The 12933-nt window shown below is 27.9% G+C and overlaps 1 protein-coding gene across 1 annotated transcript in view; it reads right to left on the bottom strand.

Moving 5' to 3' along the window:
- Positions 1 to 5899: 5899 nt before the first annotated feature.
- The window catches only part of LOC111030984, a 34110-nt gene continuing 27076 nt past the window's right edge, over positions 5900 to 12933 (bottom strand). Inside the window, exon 3 of the mRNA XM_022310739.1 lies at positions 5900 to 6372. Coding sequence (XP_022166431.1) covers positions 6208 to 6372 — 165 coding nt within the window. The 3' untranslated portion in view covers positions 5900 to 6207. The remainder of the gene's footprint in view (positions 6373 to 12933) is intronic.

Raw genomic sequence — 12933 nt, 5'->3', positions numbered from 1 at the left:
TCGTATTAATTGATTTATAATGTGACGACTACAGATATAAACTTTATTGACAATAATATGTTTAATTATTTTCTGAATTTTATATTTTTTAAATAATTTACATAGTTATTGGTATTTATTGGCTCTATAAGTCCTAGTGTAAAATATAAATCCATGTATTAATAATATAATTTAAGTAGGTAATTAATATTATAACAATAATTGTGGTAGACAATAAATGTAAAAAAAATAATAATTTTGCTCTATTATTGCGTGTGTTTTTTTTATAATAAATACTAATAGAATGGTTTTTTATCATGTCAAATCGCTGTCTTCATTTAAAACTCGGACAGTTTTTAGTTGGACAGCCATGACCCGAATTTTTCTTTATTACGTTTAAAGGTGTTTTTATCAAACAATTAAATTAACTCTCGACATGTTATTGTGAAATGTCACACATGTTGCTCAATTGCACTATTTGTACTTAAATTCTGTCATGTAAATATTATTCGGTTATACCTATATAATGCCACTTCAAAATTAAACAATAACGTAATTAATACATTAAAATATTTCAAAAATATTTAAAACAAATTTAAAATTAAAATTGCTAGTTCATATATTTTATTACAATGTTGTAGCTATAATGGCTTCTGAAACCATTTTAACATTAGCACAATAGCATATCTTGAAATATAAGTAGATATACATACCTATTTATACCAAACCAATATACTGTTATTTTTTGTATACGATCTGTATATTATATTTATGTGTGGAAAAATTATTATTATTGATATGAGATCAATAAATTTGACGTAGCCATGCACCCATGTAGGTCCTATTTTACAATATATCTTACCAAGTTATTTTTACACTTCATGGAAATTTAATGTTTGGAACTTAATTACATATTTTCAGTTATAATCATACGCGCATGTTATTACATATATTACACATACTTCTAACATACGTTGCAAATATTTCTGAAAATAATCTTCAATTTAAATTGGACATAGACCATAAAGTCATGCAATTAATTTAAATTAGTATATAACGCAACAGGTTGTATAATATTTCGATTTTCGAATATTTGTAATTTTGATCACAAGGACCAGATTTCATATATTTTATTTTCTAACAAAATATATAATTTAAACTCAATTCCAATTAAATTTAATTGTTACGTTATTTATTTTAAACAATGTTATGTTTTTTAATCGTCCAATCCTTTATGTTGTCGGTCGAATAATATGTACATTTTAGGTAGGTAAGTTGGTTTTTAAAATTTACGAAAAAATACTAAAATCATATTTTTGAATACTAAAGAATAATATTAAATTAATATTGATTAAATATTACTAAAGAATATTCTTTACAAAATTTCAAACGAAGCTAAATTTTTTCAATAAAATATGTTATCACCATCTTGAAAAATAATTTTTAATCTATTCCATTTTGGGAGAGACAAACACGGTGGAACATAATATTCCATGGAATATTGCAATAATTAATTATGTTTTTTTATTATTAAAGAACACAATAAATGATAATAATCCAAACATATTTTTAAAATACATTCATTGTATGTGATAAATAGAGTATAATTCACCAAGCATGCTCACTCCTTTTTTTTACAATAATACAGTTATTCAAAATCTGACTTTTCTAATTTTTAGATACGGTATACTACTTAAAGACAATATTTTAAAATTCTTGAGATTTTTTTGTTTTATTTAATGAGTGTCTTGTAGAGGTACAGACTTCTGTTTTTCAAACGAGAAACCCCTTTTTTACAATAATTTATGTAATGAATAGTTTTCTAAAAATATTGATTGATTTGTATTTATATATTTATTATATTTATTTATTCATTTTATTTAGTGTACTAAGGATAATAACTCCATGATATTGCAGGGTTTGTAAGATATGGGAGTTATGGTGATTTGAACATCTTAGTGATGGATATTAAAATATAAGTATTAACTATTAATATTAATAATTTGTAAAAATAAGTAAAAAAAATATTAGATCCAATATATGTATTAATTTTATAGTTTTAAAAAACCATTTTTATTGACTATTATCTTTAGTACAAATATTTTAGTAACTGAGGAACTTCACAAAAACAGATTTGAATCGGAATCAAGTAAGTACTAAAATCTGTATAGTTAAAACGAGAGGTTCTCATTTGAAAAACAGAAGTTTTCATCGATAAAGAACAGTCCTAAGTAGTAAAAAATAGTCCAAGAACTCTAAAACACGATGTATGAGTATATTTAAAAATTTTAAACAACAGAATTTGAATAAATTCTTTATTAAAGGAAAACATTAGGGTATTCTGTATAATACTTACTTAAAAAAACAATTCTTTTGCAACAGTTACTGGAAGTTTTATTTTTACATTTTACTAGTTTGTTTATAATATGTACATATATATTTTTTATTAACTGAGGAACTTCACAAAAACAGATTTGAATCGGAATCAAGTAAGTACTAAAATCTGTATAGTTAAAACGAGAGGTTCTCATTTGAAAAACAGAAGTTTTCATCGATAAAGAACAGTCCTAAGTAGTAAAAAATAGTCCAAGAACTCTAAAACACGATGTATGAGTATATTTAAAAATTTTAAACAACAGAATTTGAATAAATTCTTTATTAAAGGAAAACATTAGGGTATTCTGTATAATACTTACTTAAAAAAACAATTCTTTTGCAACAGTTACTGGAAGTTTTATTTTTACATTTTACTAGTTTGTTTATAATATGTACATATATATTTTTTATAACCCTTTGTTTCAAGTAGAGTAATTCATATTTTTGAAACTAAAGACCGTGAGCTACAATAACATAAATTTAAAATAACGATAACAATTTTATTATTATAAATAATTATAACTATACAGACGTATCGGGTAGCGAACACCAACCCTACAGCCTCTTCCACTATGGATAATATTATAACGACCTTCGGCTTATTCTAGCTAGCCTCTTCTTATTAGTTCTTTACTGTGACCTGAATATTTATCCCACATCAAGAAACTCATCAAGTCATAACACCTAGAATATGTATCGGTTTAACTCGTCCATCGCATGTTGCTCACACTTTTGAGATTTATAATATGTTATTTTTAATTATAAAGCAATGGCCCAACAAATGGAAATCAAACGTGCGTTAAGCTTACTCACTAGTTACACTTCATACATATTACATCCTTCACATTATTTTCTATCAAAAAATGTCAATCAGCCCCCAGTTTTGTCTCTAATGAGAGCCATGATAGTGACTTGACTTATATGTACGTACTCGTTATTTAATCACGTATTGTACTAATTTAAAAACGTTAACAATGAATTATTTATCACAGGATTTACAACAACTCGGTGTTTTTAATGAACTTGGACATATGGATTTTTTAGACAAGTGTTTGAGTTTATTATTAAATAACGGATCACACAAGCTATGGGGACAAAATTAATGAAATCAATATCGTATATATGACATGATAAAATTTAATTAAAAATATCTGCAAAGTATGTAATATGTATACGTTGTAAATAGCTTTTATTTGGAGAAAACCCCATGAAGTAGAATAGTGATGTTTTTTTTATCTTCATAATAAATGATTGACCTTTTTAATAATTTATATTATGTTGTACATTGGTGTTGTCGTTATGATATTTGAAATAATAATCACTATAAATAGCACGTGTGCAAATGAATATAAAAAATCTTGTATTTGTTTAAATTAATTAAGAATGATTTAATAATTTGCAATAGGTACCTAACTACTTTGATACTTTGGTCATTATCAGATTCAGGTTAGTTGTTTGGAAGTTTGACCCTTAAAAAAATAATATTGATCTAACAGATAAAATTTAAAAGTTGAACGACGTTGCATTTATACGACAGATTTTATAATTCATTTGTCCAGCCCTCCAATTGTTCAGGTGAAATGCAATGCATTATGAAATAATTGAAATGTAGACGAAATTGTTAAGATGTGTTTTTTATATATAAACTGGTTCATTTTTTACCATTCAAAAATAGTAAAGTTGACAGTTTGAATTTATTACAAATTATACGATTTAATGTTCCTCTAGTTAAAATCCAAAATTGTCGTTGCTCTATACCAAGTCACAGGCAGACAACTTTTTTCTAAGTATAAAAACAAAATAACTTAATTATAAGTTATGGTTTAACATTTTTCATTTTTTTAAAGACAAAAATTCTAAATGAAATATGGTATCCTAAACTTATAAGTTATAATATAACATTAGTTAATTAAGTTATATTTTGTATATTCTTACTTACTGCACAATCCATATTATTATGTATATATGTTTCAGTTTCATATTATCTAAGTATTGTACACTTACCTCCCGCTGGTGTAAATTATTTAATAAGTCAATAATAAATAATTTGTTGTTGAACTTTTGGTCATTGAACGTTTTTCATTAATTTAAAAATGTTCTTGAATAATGATACATTTATAGTATTTAAAAGTGACTTGAAAATATAGGTTAAAAACATAATCAGTTGATATAGTCTTTAAAAACATTTATAGTCATAAATTATTAATCATTTTTGATCACTATTTGTGTGAAATATAGGAACTAATAAAATATCTTAACAGGTTGACTGTTGAGTTCGTGGAATTATTTTTTCTTAAAATATTTAAAATACCTATCTAATCTAAATAATATTAAAGTATAATATTGTAATTATTGTTCAATAATTTAAACACAATATTATAGCTCCACAATTCTCCTCCAAAATAAAATATTATTCACATACAATTATTGTTGAATGTTTCAGAAGGATATATCTATATCTATACTACTATATAAAATGAAGTCACTTTCTATTGTTCGGGATAAACTCCCAAACTTCTTATTTAATCGTTATGCAGTTTTTTTTAAATTAAAGAGTACAACACAGAGAAGGTTTTAGGCATACATTTTTCGGATAAAATAAACGTGTAAATTGTATACCTATACCTTTTTTAGTAAGAAATAGTTGCTGGCTGAAAATAAATAACAATCAAACTCGACAACCACAGATCCTTCTAGTCAGGTCGGTATTGACGTGGAATGATAAACAATTATTATAATTATTTAGTTTAGCAAAAAAAAAAAAGACAATGAATTTTATCTGAATATCTATTATTAGTATTTATAATCAATGGTGTTACATTAGTCATTGGTAAAAAATAACTAATCGAATTTTCACAAATTGTTTGCTAAGATAGTTAGTTGAGTTGTACATATAGCCGCTCAACAGCACATCCACAGTCAAAATAAAAAATTAAATTAAATTAAAAAATATTATTCATATAGTGTATTTACCTAGCGTGGGGTACGATAGAAATAGTATAATATAATATAATTTAATATACTACCGCATTATAACAAGCGAGTCTCGTGTATAGATTTGTCATTTTCGACGGACAACGAAGTGCGCGGGATCAGCTAGTATATAATATAATAATCCAAATGCAAATCGTAATAATCCTATTGTTTAAAATTATTATTACATTATTCTCGTGAAAGTCAGACTATATAGATAAAATTGTGACTGCCATTCTGTAGAACGGATACTAAAATTATATTTTTTTAACATTTTTATCTATTTATTTCTCACTTTCTATTAATTTTATTCAGTGAAATTTTTATGGAAATACCTTATTGGAAAACCATTTGTGGAAGTAAACTATAAAACTCCTTGAAACTTTACACTGTAATGTTTTATGTAGAGCTTTCAGAAAGTTCTTTGTAAATAGTACTCGAACTTTTTTTCGTCTTATTTTTCAATAATTAATTATTAACATCGCTATGTGTTCTTAAAAACAAATTAATATTACTATGATATTTTCCATTTCACGTTGACTCTTATAAATTATGAAACTTCATTATTTTAGCGAACGTTTATTTATTTTCCATTAACATGTGGAACAATTCAAATTTCAAACATAAGATATATCATTCAAACTTACAGTTTTAGTTAATACATTTTTAAGAGGAAAATAGATTGTTCACGCAGTAATACCTACAGACTACATTTTATTTTGTGACGAAAAATATTAAAGGTATAAGTATAATAATATTTATTTGGCTTTGAAAAGCGATAAAATAACTTAAATGGAAAAAAACAAACGGACTTAAGACAGTTTGTATATGTATATTGTATATATGTATATTTTTAAATTAAAAATTAGTTTCGCATCTTTAAGACCTAGGCCTCTGATGGTGTGGCGCTGTCGGGTTGAATAGTTCCATTATTGACTTTTCAGGTATGTTGTATTCTCTGGGTCTTAGTCTGCTAAAATCACCATTCACGTCCACGTATGGTCTTTCCATCTCCAAGTTGGGTTGGGCGCCTGAGTCCAATAACTGAAAAAATACACACATTTTTCGTTTTAATAAAAATAACAAACAATATGGGTAGGTAGGTACTTAATAAATATTACACATCGCCGTTTTTTTAATAATCAAGTAACTTAAAGATGAGCTTTTAATTAATTTTTAGTTCAAAATGAAATACTTATAGCTTTGAATTCAATTGACTTTTTTATATTATACACATTTTTCTGATAACATGTTGTTTGTCTACAAAACAAATGTATTGTATTATATGAAATAATGTTGATATGGTATTAAAATAATTACATTTTAAATAAAAGCTGTATATTGTAATACCATGTAACACGAAAATTGAAAAGACGGGCCTTTAATTTTAGGTAGTATATTTAACAGTTTACTTGTATATATATAAATACATGAGTACGCATTTACCCATAAATTAATGTCCATTACTCCATTTACTTATTCGTTTTCTTAAGGTACATTTCTTCTATGTGAATTATTTGATACGTATATTTTTTATTTAACTTTAAACGTTTAAGGGTGTTTTTAGAATCAACGTAAAATAAATATAACAAATAATCCAAGTCTTCACAGACAAGAAGTCTTGTATCATCGAGTATTTAAATACAGATTGATGTCAAATACCTCAACTGAGTAAATAGGTATTATATACACCAACGTTTTCTATTTTTATCGTCGGATGAAATATAGTACACTTATCATAATAATGATTTTATACATATATGTAAATTTCGATGTTACGATTTCTCTTTGTAAACCGATAGAGGTACTTAAATATTCTATCGTTAGTATTCGAATCGAATCCTTACTGAGATTCGGACGTAAAATGTAATAAGGTTAACTATTTGCGGATGATACGATTTTTTACGCACTACTTCCTACATCATAACGACAACGGATAAGCCACTTTATTTTGCATTGTCCACCGTAGCAGTGCACAGCGCACGTCGTTTACGTAACTATATGCACATTTGTCACAGCCGGAACACAAAACGATAATACATCATATAGTTCAGCAATTTATAACTCTGATTGTTGAAATTTCTTCGAGGATACAACTTTTTTGTTAATTTCTGTTACAATAAACTTGAATTAAAAACGTCGACGACAAGTGTGTCAATTTATCGTTACCGATGAATCATATTAACTTTTACTTTAAAAACAATGAAAATAATAATACCAAGACGCATATATGTTAGATATACTTAAGTGTCTCCAGGTTAATAGCGTGTTATGATATTCTATAACAAGAATAATATGCTATGTTACCTATTTTTAATCATCGATGGGTGTAATATTATTTTAATAAACAATTCCAATAGTAGTAAATACTTAACAAAACATTAAATTCCGCTAAATATTTGATAATTTATTACTAAGAATATATTTAAAGATTTTATTGGATGAATATAAAATAACTTAAGGTTTAAAGTAATGGATTGATCATCTATAAACTTAAAACACAAATGAACGGTTTTCTGCTTATGATATATTTATAATATAGTACCTATATGTATGTATTATGTATAATATGTATATATTAGTTGTAATCATAAAAACTGCAAATAAATACATAAATTGGTTAAATTAAATTTGAAAAGTTTTTAATTATTGGTATAATGATTTATTTGAATTGCCATATTACTAAAAAGGCATGATTTATTATTCAAAATTATATTAATTTTGAATTAAATGTTATTTTAATTTTTTTTTGATAGTAACCTTATCGATAGTGAGAATACATAAATTTAATAAATAATAGCATATAGTTTTTTTTTACTTTTTAATTTATAACTGTTATCTGTTCGTGGTTACACATATTTCTAATTCTGTGGGGACCGGTAGAGCTATTGTTGGCTTAATAAATTATGTGAGGTTTTTATTTGGACAACATTTTCGGGGCCCGGAAAGTGCGCTAAAAGTTCAGTACACAGTGTGTATTTGTCCTAATCTGTAATCATATTATGTTGTACCTATTAATTAAGCAAGATTTTGATCTTTTAATTGGTAGGTACTGGTACTCTTTATTTGAAATAATAATCAATTTAAAATTAATAATAATTAATACTTGAATTGCCTCCAAAAACACTCATACGATTTTCGCTGTTATATTACTATTATAGTAGATATGTTATATTATATTATTAGACAGGGAGCTATTAGAATGTCCAATTGTGAAACAATGTGAAAAATAACTAAACGGAACGCACAATGGCAGAATTTAAAATCACGGTCCGGATATTCTGGTATTTGATGGTAATTACCACAATGTATTTTGACATGTATAGTTTCATTCTTATTGCAGATGAAAATGCAGTAATTTGTAGGCTGTAATTGTATGTCGTTTCTGATGATTTGATTAGAACTTTAAATTATATATTTGTAACTCAAAAGTAGGTTATTTATAAGTGGGTATACCGTAAAACAATATAAGTCAGAGAGGGATAGACGACAGTCACACACTGCACCAGACCAAACAGTACACGTCCCCGTGTCACCGTCCACTGTACATCTGTATCACTTCGGATAATTGTAAATTCCGTCCTGAAAACGTAAAGGTGAAATGTCGGAGCATATAATTTACTTACTGTACAACGTGGACCGTTATATTCAGAAAAGTAAAAATCCAGAAAAAAAAATAAAAACAATGGTTTTCAAAATAGTTTTGTTGATGTCATACTAAGTTAAGTAACATAATACTTAGCTAAAGTAAATAAAAAATATCTTACGGTTATATAAGTTATAGGTATCATATATATTATTAAATGCCATACAGCTATGAGTCATAAACACAGCATTATCGTATAGCTGATAAAAATGGAATAGAACAACTCGTTTAGTTAAGACGTAAAACGGAAACCAGCAATTTGAAGTTATTGGATACGATGCAGAAGTCTAATTATTTTTACGGGTGTGTTCAGTATAAACCGCAACCCCAAAAGTAATTTTACAAATTTTATTATACCCACAAGATGAGAAGCTATTTTTTTCGTCAATTATTTCCTGATTCGAGCACTTAAGATAATTAAGTTATGAAATGTTTCATTGGTATATGATTTATTTATACACGCAGAGTATATTTTAAGGTTTTGCGACACACCGGTTTGGCTAAAATTATTTATGTTCTTCGGCTAATCTTCGTTTTGATACTAACCGATTAAAAAGAAAAATCTATGTTGTGTAATGGGTTTAATGGAAAATAATAGTAGTAATAGTTTCAATATAACCGTATAACCGTTAGGCAATAAGTAGTGCCTAAGTAGTTGTTTTTCTTGGCTAGTGTTTAATTTGTAGTTATTATTTAATGGTAAAAAAATAGCAACAAAAATACACTCGTTCAACGATAGGTATATGTTTACTGTCCGTGTTTCGTCTTTCGTCCCGTTTGAACGGAACAACGGTAGATGTACAACAGCTAAGATCGGAGAGAGAAAACCGCGGATCGTAAGAATACGGCAGGTGGCGGTGTTTTAATTAGAAAATGTCCGTCCACCGCGCATATATATATACATCATTATATCATCTTATCATCTTGTCATTTTTGCGCCGACTTTCAGACTGTGAATAATATAATACGGGTAAGGTACACCGGCTGTACATACGCGCCCGTACACGACTACGACGGCCGTTAAACGAGTAAATAAATCACACTATAATGAAATTACGATTAAGCGTTTATACTGTGCAAAATAAATTGTATATATAGGTATGCTGATATCTCCACGATGCGCGTATTACACGTGTAATATAATAATAATAATAATAATAATAATATTATAAAATGTAAACGAAAAAGAGAAAACTCGCGCGGATTATTACGTAAAATGCAGTGCCAGCGCAAGAACCGTTCGGTTGTTATCCGACAAAAATCTTGGCGGCCCGAGAGCTGTATCATCTCGCCATTGAAACCTCCGCATAGTTGTTCAGTAAAACGGAGCCACGCGTTAGGTGACGATATTATTGTATTAAATTGTTGATGCGAGCTGCTACATATATTATAATATTATATTAATTATGCAGTTTCCGGCCAACGTACTTCCGCAATCACAGCGTTATTTTCCGACTGATTTCGACGCCCGTCCGCCCTTTGAGAGGACGTCGGCGAATTATTTGTTTTCTCTCCCTCTCCGACCCTACCAAATTTGCATTCACAACAACCAATCTTGTTCGTTAGTTCTAATGTTGGACTGAATTTAGTAGAGGTACCTATTGAACTTTAATCAAACTTAAAAGTCTAGAACGCTGACCGCGTGTTTGTACGTTGGCTTTTTCACAAAGTTTCAATCTTTTTCCAAGTTATGAGTAGGTTATAGTTTAAAAGGCGTAGAATGATACATTTTGTAAAATTTGTTAATATATATAGCAGACGAATTGAAATATTGTTCAAAATCTACCTTTCAGTGTGATAAAAATTAAAAATGTAAATATAAGTGGCAGCTGGTGTATGGTATTGAAGCTGACTACGTCGACAATTGGTTCTATAAAAAATCGTTCCATGTTGTACGTTTCAACGTTTATCGCTTAGAACAGTTCACGAGGACGTGACTCCTCAAAAATAGTATACCTCCCAATGCAACACGAAATTATAATAAGCTGGTTTTTTTTTCTAGTAAGTATAAAGACTTACGAGTGATTGGTGTAATAATAATAATAATATTTTAATACTGTGATCGTCATCGTCATCGGATCGTCGCAGTTGGTTGTGGCTCTCGTTATTAGTTCAGCCACACGGGTCGTCGCAGAGTGCGAATACCTCGAACCGTTTACGAATAAGAAAAATGCATAATTTATAGAAAACGAAATAATTGGCAAAATAACTTCCGAAGAAACGTATAACATAATTATACGTCTATAATTCCATACCATTATGGTTTTCCATCGTACGGTAATATTGTAATAATAACGTGTACCTATTATGTCGTTATTATAACACGGCTTATAACAATATAATATACGAGTACGATATCTCGAAATTCATCAGTCACCGTCGATGGTTACATAAAACGTAACAACATTAAATCGTTACATATAATATGTTAGAATAATAATAATATTATTATTATTATGTAGCGTCGCCGGGTCTTATTGTTGTAGAGTACACATAATATTTTATAGAAATATATGTACGCACATATTATGCGATAGCGCGCGCGCGCGTGTGTGTGTAGGACTTATACGTCGTCGTTGTGTTATATTTTATGACTGTTATTATTATTATTATTATTATTATTATCCAACACACACTGCAGCAAGTGTGCCTACACGCGAGTTATTATGCGAGTAATTCACACTCTCGTACACACGCACGCACGCACGCATTCGCTTTTTTTACGTAATATACGGCTCGCCGAATTTCATCGAGTATAACAGAATACAATAATATGTATAATACGCACTTACGTGGGTGTTATGCGCGATGTATTAAAATATTCGAGTTGGTAAGACTTTTTTCCGAATTTGTAGTTTTTGTAAGCCAGACGTCGTTATGACCGATAGGCGTGCATCCGGGTCCGCGGGGACCTGAGGATATTCTGACCGGTGACCTCTATATTATAATTATGTGTATGTTACGTTGTATTATAATATTATAAGATATATTATGTCAACGATATAACACTATACAATAATTAATAATGATATTACATTATAGATGAGCAACAGAGATATTTGACGGCTGGTAGTGACAGTGACCGGTAAAAATTATCTCCGCACAAACGTTTATTTCTTCAAAATTAGATTTTAAACAATAGTCGTACACTATTTTGGAGTTTAAGTACAATATTAGTGTGTATTCGGCGATTAATTCACGTATAGGATTGCTGACAAACACTATTCTCTTCAGTTTATTTAGTGATTAGCCACGCGATTTCAATTCATATTAATTATTATAATATATAATAGCAAATTTATTATTTTATAGATTTAAAAAAATATTCTTGATTCATTTTAGGATCTGATAAACGGAGCGGGAAATGTATTGGTTTTGCAATAATTTAATATATTATATATATTTTTATTTATACAAGAATTACAGAATTTCTGTTTCTTGGTCAAAAAGCTTGAAATATGGTACTAAGTACATCATAACTCATAGAATTCAAAAAATAATGAAAAATGTTATTTTTCAATTTATGATAGCTTTTGATGTTAACATTTGGATGAAATTGGATATTTGAACGAAAAATAACCCTTTTTCATGAATCGGTGTTTGGTGTTTTGTAATTTAAAACAAATATGAATCCTACTAGCTTGAAACTTCCATCATTACGTTTTATATTTTTTATTTTATAAATAGTGACATTTTTAAAATATTTAGACTAATTTTAAGTTATTCATACCATATTCGTACCATTATAATGTTCTCTGGTATTGGCTTATATATTTTTTTTAATTTTTTGGCAAAAATTAATTCCGTCTATCGAATTATACTAAGAATACTTATGCTAGAGAAATTATTAATACTAATATAAATATAACATAACATATACTGTCCTCAAAAATAGATGCTGCAGACACCTCTTCTTAATTTTTTCTTTTAGTTACTCTTGTTAGTTTTTTAGGCTGTAA

This window comes from Myzus persicae, unplaced genomic scaffold (assembly GCF_001856785.1).
Source record: "Myzus persicae strain clone G006 unplaced genomic scaffold, MPER_G0061.0, whole genome shotgun sequence".
Taxonomy (NCBI): domain Eukaryota; kingdom Metazoa; phylum Arthropoda; class Insecta; order Hemiptera; family Aphididae; genus Myzus; species Myzus persicae.
This window is presented reverse-complemented; position numbering and strand designations above follow the sequence as displayed.